The 16102-nt window shown below is 37.0% G+C and overlaps 3 protein-coding genes across 12 annotated transcripts in view; 1 reads left to right on the top strand and 2 right to left on the bottom strand.

Annotated features, from left to right (window-relative positions):
* The window catches only part of LOC136400380 (testis expressed protein 56-like), a 28589-nt gene extending 27078 nt beyond the window's left edge, over nt 1-1511 (bottom strand). For both annotated transcript variants that reach the window (XM_066376938.1, XM_066376940.1), the window contains exon 1: nt 525-1511. In XM_066376938.1, the coding sequence (XP_066233035.1) occupies nt 525-729 (205 nt within the window). In that variant the 5' untranslated portion in view covers nt 730-1511. The remainder of the gene's footprint in view (nt 1-524) is intronic.
* Nucleotides 5-9005, top strand: FAM217A (family with sequence similarity 217 member A). Of its 4 annotated transcripts, none has more exons than XM_066376925.1 (6): nt 5-405; nt 1713-1800; nt 3406-3487; nt 3648-3661; nt 4477-4544; nt 7495-9005. In XM_066376925.1, the coding sequence occupies exons 1-6, from the start codon at nt 383-385 to the stop codon at nt 8711-8713; spliced, it is 1494 nt and encodes a 497-aa protein (XP_066233022.1). In that variant the 5' UTR covers nt 5-382; the 3' UTR covers nt 8714-9005. The 4 variants fall into 4 exon arrangements, with proteins under 4 accessions (XP_066233022.1, XP_066233024.1, XP_066233023.1 ...); XM_066376928.1 differs by lacking the exon at nt 5-405 and adding an exon at nt 4308-4382 and having other exon boundaries at nt 1694-1800; nt 3406-3490; nt 4486-4544; XM_066376926.1 differs by lacking the exon at nt 3648-3661 and having other exon boundaries at nt 6-405; nt 3406-3490.
* Nucleotides 9006-12700: 3695 nt separating this feature from the next.
* The window catches only part of PRP4K (pre-mRNA processing factor kinase PRP4K), a 48684-nt gene continuing 45282 nt past the window's right edge, over nt 12701-16102 (bottom strand). For 2 of the 6 annotated variants that reach the window (XR_010750288.1, XR_010750294.1), the window contains 2 exons: nt 15000-15903; nt 12701-12888 (listed from right to left, as the gene is read on the bottom strand). The gene's annotated coding sequence lies outside the window, so the exon portion shown is untranslated. The remainder of the gene's footprint in view (nt 12889-14999; nt 15904-16102) is intronic. The other 4 variants (XR_010750292.1, XR_010750290.1, XR_010750291.1 and 1 more) reach the window with 4 other exon arrangements.

Raw genomic sequence — 16102 nt, 5'->3', positions numbered from 1 at the left:
CTCAGGGTCCGAAGGAGAAGGCCCGCCCTGGGTGCGGGGCGCTGGGAGCGCGGATTCCTCCCAGCGGCCACGAACCCACGACGGCCTCGGACGGTCCCAAGGAGGCCCAGAGGGGCGCGTGGGAGGGAGCCGAGGCGACGTCGCCCAGTGACCCAGGAATACCCGGGGCCAAGTGGAACGCGGGGCCGTTGTGAGCGACCACACTCGATGGCGGTTGCCGGGCGACCCGGCCGCGGAGTCGCGCGCACAGCCGCAGCCCGCTCTGTCCTCCAGCTGCAGGAAGGTTGAGCCAGAAAGAGCACCCGTTCCGCCGTCCGCCCCGCACGCCGAGGGGCCGGGCTATCACGGCGGCAGCGCGTTGGAAGACTACGCCGGGGACGACATGTGGGCCTGCGACGCCATAGGGTGAGAGGCCGGGCCCCCTGCCGGTCCTGGGCTTGCGCTCCCCAGCGGGCCATCCACAGCCGGGGAGGGAAGGGCTCACACCTGGGCTTTGCCCCCCCCCCCCCCAACCCCTAAAGTACCTGTTTCGGACTTCCGGTCACAAAAGCCTCCTGGTTTCTGGGCCCCTCCTCCAGGGCGCCCGTCTCCATGGCACACACCTGGTTGACCAGGCAGCAACCTCCTTCCACCTTCATTCCTCCATCCCAGTGCCTGGTGTAGAGCGCGTGGATCAATACTCATTGATTCAAAACGTATCGTATTTCCCCTTATATAAGAAGCTTCCATGTATAAGACACATCTTAATTTTTTTTTGAAAAAAAAAGTATTACATAAAGTTATTGAACTCAAGTTTTATTCATCATAAAATTGATATAACTCATCACTGTCAAAACTCCCATTCATTAGCTTGTATTCATCTGTGTCTGATGACAAATCACTGTCTTCGTATATTGCCTTGTCCTCAGTTCCAAAATGGCATTTGAAATTCCACACTTCTACAACCACTGTGTAAGATGCACCCAGTTTTTAGACCCCAGATTTTTTGAGAAAAGGTGCATCTTACACATGAGGAAATACAGTACCTGAACTGTGTTTTCCATTCCTTCAGAATACACTTTCCCCTCTAGGAGACAAAATGTAAACAATTAGCAAATACACTGATTAGTAGTACAGTGGCTTTAATTAATGGGGGAAGTGTTTCCAAATAGCCATGCCTTAATCCAGTGACTGCTTTACTTGTTCACTAATACCTTCCCATTAAACAGTAGTGAAGTTCTCAAATCATGGTAGTTTGGTGTGGAAAACAATGTGTGGTCGGTCCTGTGGACCTTTTTTTGTCTGAAACGTGCATGGGGTGCTTGCTTTGCCTGCTTGTGAGGTTAATCCTGACTTCAAATGGAGCATCTGTTTTGGGTGATTAAAACAGTTCATGACCCTGTTTTGTAAATTCAGGATAATTCATCACACTTTTCTTCTAACTTGTATTTTATTTTCCTATTTGATATCTTCTTTGTCACCTCAGACCTTAATTTCCTACTCTTCTGTCATTTAGATCTTACATTTTACTTTTGTCTATGCCCCCTACTTTGTGGTCTGGCTTGCTCCTTGTTGCTGGTTGATTTTACCCCCCGCCTTGCCCTCATAGTCCCTTTTTTTCTGCTTTCTAAATATTTTCTTAACCTCTTTTAGATGGGAGCCAAAGTTCATGCTTTCTTTAAATCAGTGTTGTACCTTACCCCTATGTGTGCCTGTTTCCACAACCTGTGTAGGATTTTAAAGAAACAGAGGAGCAAAATGGGGAAAAGAAATGATGAGAACCGTGGTACCAACCTGCGTGTGTCAAATATCTCTCATGAGGTATGGCAGAAGCTACTGACCGGGAGCGTCTGGGCAGTGGCTCCCATTGTAAGATTTAACTCCCATCTAATCATACTGCTGAGACTCCTGGCTGCTGTCTCTTCATGAGCAGTTTGTCCTGAGTTTATCCTCTTGGCACATATGGAATATTAAATGGAAATTTTTTATTTCTTTTAACAAAGGAAAAGTTAACCCGCTTCTCTCCAAATCACAAAATATTTCCAATTCGTTTTATTTTCTCACACATATTTTGTGAAAAATATTGGTAAAGCAGATCTCAAAATGAATAACAAATTCCCAGCCTGTGAGGAGTCTGCAACCTACTTGGCTTCATGTGTGGTTGATGACCTGCTTTGCCAGTTGACAGACTTGGTTACATTAATTTAATTGTATGATCTCAACAACACAGTTCATCATGTTAATTTAAGGCTATTTCTCTCATATGTTATTTTGTACATTAGTGTACCATGGTTACAGACACAACTGAGAGAAGCTTGAGAATCTGTCAGGAATGTTTTAAAAATGCAGATAACTGGGTCATATCCTCGTCCTACTGAATTTGAATTTGTAGTTTGTTTTTTTTTCAACCATCAGTTTTAAAAAGTTCCCCACGTAATTCTCACATAGAGACTAGACCTAAAACGTATTATTTCAGAGAATAGAAAATAATTTACTGATTTTATTTTTCACATACCATCTGAGAAAGAGGATCCTCCAGGTGATCTGCCAAGGTTCACTTTCCTTCCTGTCAGGAGATGATCCTTGGGGCCCAGTTAGTCCTCTGTATATTCTCCCTGGTCCTCCTCCGTGTGGAGACGGCACCTCATACTACCTAACACTTTATTTGTATATTGCTTAGTGTTTAATTTACAAAAAAGGATTTCGTTATTAGAGATAGAAAACAACTAAGTTCATTCCAAAAAATTACTTAAAATAACAACTACTAATCACCTGTTCATGTTCCCTTTTCCAGGATAAATTGTTACAGTCCTCTCCTCCACATCCCACATATTTTCCCTTTAGCACTCTGCACAATGTCTGGAGCATAAATGCTCAGCTGATATTAGTACATTTTTTTACTCATTTTGGGTTTTTTTTTTCCCAATTTCCTGAGTGTTTTTCAACATCTGGAGTCCAGAATGAGTAGTGGGCTGATCAGTGTTGAGTATAATGTGAGGAGTAGAGAATTTGCTTTGTTGATGGAATGATTTTCTAGGCTTTCAGATCTGGTACTCAGATACAGAAGAGTTTGTGAATTTGCTATTGTGTATCAGAGACACAATAAAGTGAACATTTTATTATATTTTTAAACTCAATTTTTTGAAAACACATGTACCATTATTTTTAATAAGATGAGAGAGAAAAGCATAAAGTATTGTAAAAGTCTTTCCATTACCTGACTAATAAGTGTTACCAAGCTGATAGTAGCTTGATAAGAGAACATTACACACTCCTCAAGTATGGAGACAGTACCCTTACAGGAGGGATAGGGGTTATGACGCTTTGTGCCTTTTGTCACACTCAACCCCAAACATGTAAAATTATGTACTTGAGCTTTAAAAAAATTTTTTAACATTGTTTATCCTAAAACAAATATTATTTTAGAATTTATCTCACTGGAATTTGGATTCAGAAGTACCTATTCCTGAAAATAAAAACCTCCCACCTGGAAAGGATAGTGCAACAGGTGGTAAGAAATTCTAAATGTGTATATTAATACTTATAATATATGAAAATGTATATTCATATGTATAGTGTGAATAACTACTCAAATTAAAGGGGGTTTGTTTTTAGTATAGCCAGTTTTACATAACTATTAATTGTTATTTCTATACACATTCTTTCAGGCAACATTAACAAGGTAAGGATAAATGTTTGGTTTTAAATAATTCACAAAACATTATTTTAAAATTATAAGTATGTTCTTTAAAAAAATATTTCCTCAAAGTTAAACTTTATCTTTCATTTCTCTAGAGTATGTCAATCAAGTCAAAGCCATTACTTTTTTACAGGCTGCAAATTGGTCATTAAATTAATATTTTATTATGTTTCATTTTTTTCAATAAACAATACTATAAATGGAAATTAATTGTCTAGTGAATATAGTGTTTTCAAGTCATTGCCAAAAGGAAAATGGTCTCAGAACTTAAGATACTGTAACGCAGGTAAAATGGTTAATATTTTGTTTTGAAGTAGTGAGAAAATTAATCTTTTATTTATCTTTTTTGATCAAAATATGAAACACCTAAACTGTTAGTAAAATACAGATAATCTTAATAATATTCAAGGCTAATTAGTTAACACTGTTTAGTATATATAAGATTATACTACTGTTGAAGTCAGAAAAACAAATAATATCTATATGTATAGAAGGGAGTATTATAGGATTTTACTGTGTATTTCTTGGTTGGAACTATATATTCCTTAGTTACCACAACTCTAAAGTTTTAGAACAAGAATAGGGAGCACAGATATATCGTGTTTAAATGTCTTCTGCTACTTTGTAGAACCATTTGGAAATTCCAGTAGAGCAACTGATGCTAAAACCTAATTTGTCAGAGAATGCTCACAAAAGAACACAAATGGAATTTTAGTCATCATACTCCTTTCCTAAAGTATTATTTTAAAAAAATGCATACAGTTACTGAAATGTTGTCCATGGCTTTTCTTTATTAGAATACTAACCAAGGGGTATTTCTGTTATGGGATTATTCCCTCAAAGAAGGAAGTACCATGGACAACAGGTGAGATAATATTTTTGTAAACTCCTAAATTAGTGAAATAAATTTAAATACAGATCAGTCAACTACTTATCTGAAATACTAGGACAAAAAACAAAAAGGAAAAGTATTATGTGCAAATAATGGGAAATTTTAGAAAGTTACTCTAAATGGATGGTAGGCACCACAGAGATAATCAATGCATGGGTCATTGGGAGTTTACTCTGTGCTACATAAAGGTTTAGATGGATACAATTTGGACTTCTTATGGAAGGAAAAGGAATTGTAATAGTGCCTGTGCTAGGAACAATTTTAATTTCTTATATGTATTGACTCATTTAATCCTCACAACGAACGATCCTATCAAGAAGGCACTGTTAACATCATTCTTGTTTTACAGATGAGGATATTGAGTCAGGATGACAAGTAACTTGCCCAAAGTCATACAATCAGTGAATGGTAGAACCAGAATGTAAAGGTAGCTTGATTCATGCTCATAACCACTTTAGTATGTTGCTTCTCAGACCTTACTTGGATTTGAATTTTTGTTTTTTGGTCCTTAAACTTTAGTGTGCATTAGAATCAGCTATAATGCTTCTTATTAACATTTATTGAACATTGTTATGTGTCACTTTTACATACAGCATATTATTTAAGGGAGTGCTTAAATTCTATTACTCTTTTGTACCCAGTTTTGACAATAGGGTGGTTCACTGAATAGCATCTGCCTCCTACTCTGAGAGTTTTACCTCTGTGAGGCTCAGGATAAACTCACCTACTGCTAATCTTTGATGGGGGAAACCAAGAAGTGCTTAAGAGATTGTACTGATTAATGTCCTCAGAGAATGTTGGTGCTGATTGGGCTAGGAAAGGCTACTTTTACTAGTTAGAGCTCATCGGGAAACAAGGATTTCAAGGTAAGAGGTCAAGTGAAATGAATTCTGTCATACTAACAGAAGAGCAAACAGTGGAGTGCCAGCTAGGATCATAGACATGAGATCCCACCACATGGGTTTAAGACCCAGCTCCACCACTTACTAGATGTGTGACCTTAATTAGCATTGCCTCAGTTTCCTTACCCATAAGGTAGAAAATAAAAGTGCCAACTTCATGGTGTTATTGTCAAGACTAAACAAAATAATATGTTTGATAGGCATTTGCTCTTAATACTGGGAAGGCCTAATAAAATTACAGAGTTGGAAAGTTGGTATCAATGAAATATTTCATTATGGAGATTTTTCTCCTTAGTATACCATCAACAAGTAAACAGAATAAAAGTAATGGAAACTTTAATTCAATGTTTAACGTTTTTGCAAAGTATGTTCATATAATCATCTTATTGCTGAGACCACCTCCAAGGTAGGCATTCTTTTTTCTTTTTTTTAGATCTATATGGTTATTTTTTCTACTTATTTTTATTTTTTATTGAATCTGTTGAGATGACATTATTTAATAAAACTATACAGGTTTCAAGCACACAGTTCTACAACACATCATCTGTAAATTGCATTGTGTGCTCACCACTCCAAGTCAAGTCTCCTTGCATCACCATCTATATTCCCTGTACCCTCTTCCACCTACCCTACCCCCTTTCCCTCCCGCAGTCCCCACACTTTTGTCTGTGCCTACAAGTTTTTTTCTTTGCTTAATCCTTTCACCCTTTTCACCCAACCTTCCAAACCCCCATCCCCTGACTGTCATTCTGCTCAGTGTCTATTAGACTTTTTCTATTTTGTTAGTTCATTTTGTTCATTAGATTTCACATAGAAGTGAAATTATATGGTACTGGTCTTTCTCTGACTGGCTTATCTCACTTAGCAAGATAGGCATTCTCATTTCTATATGCTCACTGGTGGCAAAGGGGTTCAAACTTAGGCCTTCTGTCTCCAGATTCCGTGCTGTTTTTACTACACTACTACACTGCATGGATTGAATCTATTACCAATTGTAGATTTAAAGTAATTTTCCTGTGGTTTTTCAAAGGCAAGTTAGTATACCTAATGTTCAACGAAATAAATATTTACCATTTTCTGTAGAAATAAAAATGTTTAAAATCTTTCAAGATTACTTTGTTATCTTTAATGTAAACTGGCTTCTAAAAAAGCAAGAAGATAATGAAACTATATAAATGTGAATTAATGGGTCAAATCATTCAATGTCAGTATTTCTAGTAAGCTTTAAAAAAAACTAACTATACACTATACTATAAAGTATACTATGGCCTGGCATCTTTGCAGTTTTCATTATACCCAGAAGTATTTACTCCTAAAGTGAAAGAGCATCATCAGATGAAAATTATTGTGTACTATATCTGGGATAATTTTTGTTTGATAGACATTGTTTTGCTTCCTTTTTTGTTAGAATAATTTTTAAAAACCACCATGGTAGATTCCTTTATTAAGTAACCTATGTTGTTTAAGAGTTTTCTTTTATTTAATTCCAGATCAGTAAACATTTCACTGTAATTTCAGTTTGAGTTGGATAGTCTTCTTTTCAGACAGCATCATTGCATGTACAATATATTCATAGGTGAATAGGTATAATTAGCCACTTTTAACCTAATGGCCATTCACAGCCACAGTTAGGCATTTGTAGTTATAATGATTTCATTACCTATGTATGCATGAGGGAATGCCCAGTTAATATTTTAATCAGTACTTTAAAAATGTATATAGTTGTGTGTGGGGGGGAGGGGTTAAACACACAATAGGTATCCAGAGATGTGTTGTAGAACTGGGCACCTGAAACCTGTATAATTGTTAACCAGTGTCACCCCAATAAAATTCAATTAAAAATGTATATTGTTGTGTATAATTAGAGCATATTTGGAAATTAACATATTTTTGTTAAGATAGATAGATACACATATGCTATTGGGAGCTAAACATTAACCAGTCTTTGTTAAGGTATCATTATCACTTAATAGCATTTTAATTTTAGCAACAAGTCATTCATTAATTAAATCATTTTTAAGGGATTTCAAAATACCTACAATGGAAATTGGCTTTAATACGACCAACAATCCCATAAGGCACTTCACTCTGAACCATTCACTAACAAGTGCTCCAGTTGATAAGCAAGTTGGTTCTTACTCGAAACTGCTGACGCCATTAGGTCTCTGCTGGCCCTATGCTGATGGAGACTTTTTTAAGGACAGAAATGAGACTCATACTAATTTACGTTCAACTATAGAAAACAACAATGATGAAACTTTATCTGCTCCAAATTGGAATTTGAAATATGGAAACAGCAGTGTAGAAGAAAATTTAACAGATGAAAGTGATTTATCAGAAAATGAAAAGGCAAATGATACTTTACTCAGCTACTTTAAAAAGATGGACCTGAACTTAAAGCCAGAAACAATAGAGAATGTTGAAGAATCTTTCACAGAGGAACCAAGTGAAGTATTTCCATACCCTGATTTTCTCCCTTTTCCTTTCAATACTCTGGACTTACACAAATTTGCCCTATCGAAATCTGAAAATTGGAAAGCAGTAGTGGACTCTGTGGAAAGCTGTACTGAACATTTGATAACTCGTTTATTGGAAATGGAACGTTTACAACATACAACTATACAAAAAGAGAGGCCAAGATTACAAACTACCTTCTGTACTCCAGCAGTTACTGAACGGCCCTCTTCCTCTAAAACTATACCCAAAATGAGACAGCCAAAACTTTCTGACTCTGTAAGTCTTCAGACAACTTGTGTGGATAAAACGAGAGAAAAAAGGAAAAGTAATTCTGGTTCTTGCAAGCTTGAACAAAGTCCTTCAAAATTGAATTGGAGCAGTGCTGACAAACATAAATGGAGTTCTAGACCACCATCTCTAAAGGGTTCATCCACAACAAAACAATTGATGGCAACTTATGATGACTTTAAGAATCCCAAAAGCTCCATTTTAAATCCATCCCAAGAACTCTCAACCAACCCTACTACTGCCCAAACACCTCAATTACTGATTCAAGTGGTCTCAACAAGACCTTGTGTGCCATCGAGATCTCTAATGCCCATTTCACCCATACCTCTGTCTTTTCCTGAAAACCAGAGGAAAGAAATTAAGGCTCCAAGGACCAAAAAGAAACTTTACCGAAAACACATAGCATTGAACAGACCATTTTATATTCAGACTCTAAATTGTTTATCGCCTTCATTTATAGCTAAGGGTAAGCGCTCTCCCATTGAGCAAAAATAACATTTCCCCCCATACATCTCAATGTGAGCATATCTATTCCAGGAAACCCAGCTAAAACATGGTTCATCATTTTGAGATACAGGTATTAAATATACACACATGCACACACACAATTTACTTGCTGTAATATGGAGTGGAACTTGTGTAAATCACTGCTAAAATCAGTCTATGTATTAATCCAAGGTGAAGTATTTGACAGTCTTTTGCATGTTATGTTTCAAAATGTTTCACTTAGTAAACTACTTGCTCAAAAGATTGTTCTTTTGTTGTGATTGTTTCCCAGTATAATTCCATCATCAATAAATGGTATAATTGACTTATTGCTGCTATATTCTTTTCTTGTGTTCTATTATACACATAAGAGTTAGTTACCTCTATTCGTGATTTTTAAAAATTCTTCCTACTTTGTTACTTTCTTTCCCTTCCTATTTTCATAATATCTTTTGTCTATTATTTGGACCTGTCTTTTGGCTATTTGGCCATTAAAAGCTAAATAAGTTGCTGTTTTGTTAAATTAATAAACAACATCCTCAAGGCTCTCCTATGAATTCTTAGTAACTTTCCATTTCCCAGGCCCTTTGTCTTTCGAAAATAAGATCAATTCTCTTTGGGGCCTAACTAGATTTAGACATGAAACATCCCTCTTCCACTCAAATCCAATTGTTTTTAAATGTACAAGGAAAAATGGTTGAAAGCCACTGTCCATAGAACAGCCAGACTCTCATGTTAATGGAATTTTCCCCCCCAAAAGAACGTTGATGCTGGAAACCTTAACGCTGGTTACTTGAAACTCAAACTAAGCTAAAACTAACTCTAACTGCTGGAAAGGGAAACTACTGATCGACCCTATTACACCTAAGCATCAGGGAAACACGAACGCAGAGTCCAGGATTCTACTGCAGGCTTACAGAAACAGAATCTTTGGGAGTGAGGCCTGGGGACTAAGAATATAAACAGACATCCCAGCTAATTTTAATGCAGGTGGTTCTCAGATCACACTTTAAAACACACTGTAAAGCAAAAACTTGATGTAACATGCTTAGATCAGAGTTTGGGTATTTTGGGGGCTAGGTAGTATGCTTTAGTTTTAGTGCATGGTTGGTAATTTAGTTTTTCTCATACATTAAAATAAAACCACATGATTGAAGTTTCAAACACTACCCAAAGGTAAAAATGAAAAAGGCCCCTCCTCATTCCCCAACTGCCCACAGAAAGGCAGGCAGGGATTTAGTGTGTACCATCCCCTTAAATAAGATGGAATATTTGTGTTAGGGATGAATGAGATGAATTAAAGGATAATTCAAATAAACATTGAGGAGAGCAACTATAGTCCTCTATCCTATCTAAAGTAAAAGAGTAAGGCTCAGTTTAGAGACTGGGGTTGAAGAAAATGTGCTTAGTGTTTACGTTAATTTTGAAGAATTTTTTTTGGACCCATATCAACACAGCAGTAGAAAGTAAACGTAACTGTTCAGGATCCCATACCCTATAACAGTATTTTACCTAAATCCTATACAATTAGTGCCATTATCCAAAGTGGTATAACATCCCTTTCATAGGATTATAATACAAATATGAACTTATATTTTCACCAGTTGCAATTGGCACCAGTCTTCTTTCCCCTATCAACTAATTTTACTCATTCTCACAGCAATAACTTGAATTTTGAACCTTATTTAACAGGCCTTTGTATCCTTTCTCATGGTACCTCTCATTTTAGGACTATAATGATGTAATTTTTATTTGTAAAACTTTCAGGAATGGCATGACTCTTCTTCTGCTCACCACTGTATCCCAATCAATCATTGCCTGGCATGTAGTAGATACCCTCCAAAGTGTCTGATTAAGGAATGGGCCTTAGCAATCACTGAAAATTGTTATGCATGACAGCAATTACTAGTTTTGGCTCCACAGCCAGACTGCCGAATTCAAACTCCGGCTCTACTGCTTAACAGCTCTAGCACCTCAGACAGGAGTCATCCTGTTCTTCACTTTCCTCATTCATACAGTGGGCAAATATTGTTTAGTCTCATATAATCATGTGAGGATTGAATAGTGTCTGGCAAATAAAAAAATAGATTAGGGAAAATAGGAATGACACAGGAAAGAATGGAATGAGCTGTCTCAGCACTGAATTAACTGTCACACGAGCAACAACTCATATGTCCTACTCCTTGCAAGGTACAAGATAGGTACCAGGGATGGCATGGAGTAACAAAGGCATAAACCCTGGGATTCAGGAAGACCAGGGGTGGTAATAAGCTTGGGAAATGAGAAACAGAAAGTGGGGAGGAGCAGTTTAGAGGTAGCCATAATAAAGGATCATAATAAAGTCTGTGAGGGGTGAGTCGATCCTGCATTAAATGATGGCTTTGGTTGGGCGTGATGTGTGTGTGGGTATGCAGGTACTGAGAGGCAAGGGCAATTTTCTTCCTGGGAACAACCAGGCTACTTTATTTAGGATGCCACTAAACTGGCACAAAAAGGAGCTACTGCAACACCTACCAGATCATTAATTAGTCCAAAATTGCTCTAAACATAACGTAAAAATTTTATTAGCAGCACTGCTCATTTCAATCTTGGACTAATAACTTTTAATGTCACGATCACTTAGTAAAAATATAGTTGTTGGGAATCTTTCTCCTGTTTAAACTGAGCTTTAAAATGAGGTCAACAAGTGGTGTATAGAAGTAGGTGTAGCCATCTCGAGTTCGTTGTGTAGAATGACGGGGGCAAAAACTTGGTTAAAATAGGTGGTACGTATGAGTTTGGTGGAGAAACCATGGGCAATGGGGGTGGGAGGCTGTACTTATAAACAAATTCAAAAGATTTGTCTATCAGACCTGCTGAAAACAAATTTCCACCATTATTTTTGAAGATACATTTGGCAAACTTTATAACAAACATAAATAAAAATACATTCAAGAAATTTTAAATTTGGCTTGCTTAAAAAGTCCCATGTTTTAACTCTTCAGTAACAACTTTTTCTTAGCTTTCTAAGATCTTAACTAGGTGAGGTCTGGCTTTCTCCTCAGTATGAGAAAGCACAAATACGTTTTCTTCTTGCAAGTTTGTAGCAATGCCCTCCCCAATCCAACACTCTGCATACTGTTTTCCCCAATTAAAACAGGATCACATGACCCTGTCAGCCACTTTGATTAGATGATTCCATAGCTCCTAATCCTCTGCCAGCCCAAGTAGGAAACTACAAGCGGGGATTCTACAAAGCTATCCAGAGCCACTGCCATTCAACCCGTTTCTTATAAAATGCAGGATTAGACCAAACTGTCTCCTGGCCTCCGGGTTGCAGGTAGCTCCAGCTGGTCAAATTCTACAAAGCCAAATACTGGCTGGCCCTCTAGCCTCCAATCCTGCTTTGCACATGCTCAATATTCACAGGACCTCCTAAGTATTTTATACACTTTTTAAAAGCTGAAGACCTTTTCTTAGAAAAGAATGACGAGTGGGTAGACTGAGGATTAGTGTCAGGTTTCCCCATGTGCAATTAAGCAATTTCCTTAAGTCATTACAGACAGGAAATCATCTCATTGCTCACTATGTATGCTTCTATCACTAGGAAAACCAAGTCAGAAATACATGTAAAAAACATGAATACAGTATCCTTTGGTGTACTGTACTTAGTTGCTTAGAAAATATTTTGCTGTTTGAATAATCGTACTAATGTGGCTGTTTCCAAGCTGCAGGTTCTGTGAAAGGGCAGATTCTGCCGAGGAGTTTGTGAGCTTTCTTCCCTCCACACCTTTCCTCTGCACTGAGATGCAGAGAGCACATCAGATGTCTTCTGAGAACTTTTATAGTAAATATTTAACTTTAATTTAACCCAACCCTTCCCAATCAGACTTTAGCAGAGAATACTTTTTGAAGCACATCTGTGAACATCAGTGAAACAGCACTGAAGAACCTTCAGGTAAGATATGGTATCTTTATATCTCAATATAAACAAGCAAAAAGAAAATCAGGAGACAATACAGTAACAAGTGGCATATTTTATTGCATTTTCCCACTAAGTTGATTGGGAACTTTGCTGCTAAAATGCAAGTTACAATTCAAATGATATCACAAATAATTAGAATACATATTGAGTATTTTCAGATTTCAGCTTCCATATCTTGATCATTAAATGGAAAGATTCTTCAGAAGAACAGTCCCTTACCCTACATGTAGAAGGAAAAGAACAATTAAAGATGCCATGATGGTATCTATCAAAATAACTGGAAAATATTTTAAAACTCAATTTTGTGTATATTATTGACATGTAAAAAACACAGATGAATTTGCATTGAACATTTCTATAAGGAGGACATTTCATCTATAAGAATGATAAAATTCATATTGAATATGTTTGATTAAGATACTATGAAGAAACACTTTATGGAGCCCAATTTCTAATGATACCATTATAACTGAAGGAAGAAAGTTACAGACTTGACTATCTGGCTTCTTTATATCTCCAACATTTAAAAGGGCACTCCTTAACTATGTGACCAAAATTTTCAGATACAGGATTCCTTTGTTTCATTTCAAAGATTTTATTTCTACTTAGCCAGTTAGAATAGAGTTCTGCTACAATATGACGATAGACTAAGTCCAAGTATAGTAAAGTATTTGTTCTCAGAAACAGAAGCAATCTAAGAACATTACATTTCACTGCCTCAACCATATAACTGTAAAACATAAATTTTTCCTATTGTAAGAATATCCTGAGTATTTTAGTTAGGGTACAGAGTGATAATTATAATGGCAAAAATGACAAATTCTTTTAAAACACAAAATTCTTTTGCGAAAAAGTAGAGTGAAGTGTCACCGGCACTGGGGAATAAAGAAACATGACACTGTCAATAAGGATTTAGGGCTGAACTCAAGTACTGGGATGGTCTTCATATTTATGACAAGAGGCTCCATCCCTTCCAAGCCTCAAAATTCCAACCTAATTTCTGATAACTTTCAAGAATAAGGTCTACCTAGAGAATGGTGTCTAAAATGTATATGCTTTCTAAGATCTCAACTATTACATTTTTGAGAGCTACGTCCTAAGACTTACAAACTCTGAAGTCTGACAATCACTTGATATATATATGGTATCATTTTTGCCATGAAGTTTAATAAAGCAAAAACTTCATGAGATAACTGTACATGAAAACTATACAGTTACTTTAAAACATGATTATTCACTAAATGACCTCAGTCTAACAGAGGTCTTGCAGAGGTCTAGATTTCTGCTTCAGTAAAATTATGAATTCTAATAACATTATGAATGTAAAGACTTTTTACGGGGTTCCTGTCAGATTAATTTAAGAATACTTAATTTGGGAATACAAAAGATCCACAGCATATTACCTTTCATTTCCCATAAGAAGAAAAATTAACAATGACTCTAAATATTTCGTCTACTTTAAGACCATGACTGGAGTGCTTGTTAAAAACAAAATGACTAATGGGCTAGGTGGAGAACAGAGTATTAAAGGTATTAAAGGAGTTGAACAGTGTTATTAAAGTCCAGTTTCTATTCTTTGCATTTGCCAAGGAGATAAAATACCTAACACTAAGGACTGTGTTTTTTGGGGTTTTTTTGCAATTTTCCCGAAGCTGTAAATGGGGAGGCAGTCAGACAGAATCCCACATGCGCCCGACCGGGATCCACCTGGCATGCCCAACAGGGGGCGATGCTCTGCCCCTCTGGGGCGTCGCTCTGTTGCATCCAGAGCCATCCTAGCACCTGAGGCAGAGGCCACAGAGCCATCCTCAGCGCCCGGGCCATCTTTGCTCCAATGGAGCCTTGGCTGCGGGAGGGGAAGAGGAAGACAGAGAGGTAGGAGAGGGGGAGTGGTAGAGAAGCAGATGAGTGCTTCTCCTGTGTGCTCTGGCCGGGAATCGAACCTGGGACTCCTGCACACCAGGCCGACGCTCTACCACTGAGCCAACCGGCCAGGGCAAGGACTGTGTTTTGATGTATTCTATTCTGATTTGTTGTTTTCCTAATAATCCACAGGAACCAAATTTGAAAACAATGTGTTAAATAAGGAATCTCACCATTCAGAAGTCTTTTTTTATCACTAAATTTGACCATTATTTTTATTTTAGGGAAGGGAAGATGGGGGAGAGGCAGAAGCATGAAAAAACAATCACTTTACAAATGAACACAACAGCACCACTATTCTAAGTATCAAACATTAATGAAACCCAAATCATAATGCTGAAAACTAAAAAATTAGACAAAAATTAAATGGAGGATTCTTTTTTTTTAAATCTTTTATAGAACAGAAACCTTAGCTCATGTCTTCTGGTTGTCATCATCTTCCACTGAGCTGCACCTAAAACACAAAGAACAAGTAACAAGCAACTTTGATTTTTAAAGAACAGTTTTGAAGGCATAAGATGAACTGTTTCTAGTGGAAGTTAACTTATTCAAATAATTATATAAATGAAGCCATGAAAATCACCAGAAGCATCAAAATGTTAACTATTTTGAGTGAAATAACTACAAAGACTTTGAATATGCAGCATATTATCACCAAAATAAAGTATAAAGTACACAATGGTGGGAAAATCTCTACCCACTCCATTAAGGTAGAAAGCTGCACCTGTGATGCCTCATTTACAAGGCTTCACTCTACCTGCAGATGAACAAACACCACCTGTATTTATTTTAGTAAGTCTAAACCGTGAAGAGATGGGTGTAGATTCAAAGTTGGCTTATTATATCATCTATCACCTTCCTGGCTGTAGTTCATGTCTTTAAATGGAGCAAAACCCACCAGAAGAATGCTGCTATTCTGATTTTCCATTCTTGAATGCACCAAAATGTGCATGCTTGTTGTAATTAGTGCCTGGGTGAATAAAAAAATCCCATTTACAATGTAAAAATATTACTTAAATCCCTAAAATCTGATTGCTTTCCATTTTCTTCAGGGAGACAAGAATTAATCTTACCACCCAAATGGAAAAGATTACATAAATTTCTGAAAATTCTCTTCCACCATGTTAAGCATACAAATTCCTCTGTGTTGCAAAACCAAGCTAATTTACATGATTTTTGTTTTAAACTGTTGCTAAATGTTTATCTACACATGCTGTCAGAAATAACCTTGTTAAGAAGGTGAAGCTGGTGTCTCAGCAAATCAGACCCTTGGAGAAGGCGTTGAATGGCCTGTGCCCCGTTTTCCTTTTTTCTTTCCGCACCATCAAAAGGAAAAGTGAGAAAATAGCAGAAACATTAGTTAAATCCTGATTTATACCCCATAACCTACAGGAATTATCTCACTACACTGAAAGCTGACACTATAGGTAGATTTTTTTGGATGAAATAATTAGGATCCTAATTAGTAATAAAATAATAAATTTTTGGCTAGGTTTACATCTTCAGCAAAT

This window comes from Saccopteryx leptura, chromosome 3 (genome assembly GCF_036850995.1).
Source record: "Saccopteryx leptura isolate mSacLep1 chromosome 3, mSacLep1_pri_phased_curated, whole genome shotgun sequence".
NCBI classification, from domain to species: domain Eukaryota; kingdom Metazoa; phylum Chordata; class Mammalia; order Chiroptera; family Emballonuridae; genus Saccopteryx; species Saccopteryx leptura.
Note: the sequence above shows the minus strand (reverse complement) of the source record. Positions and strands in the feature narration are given on the sequence as shown.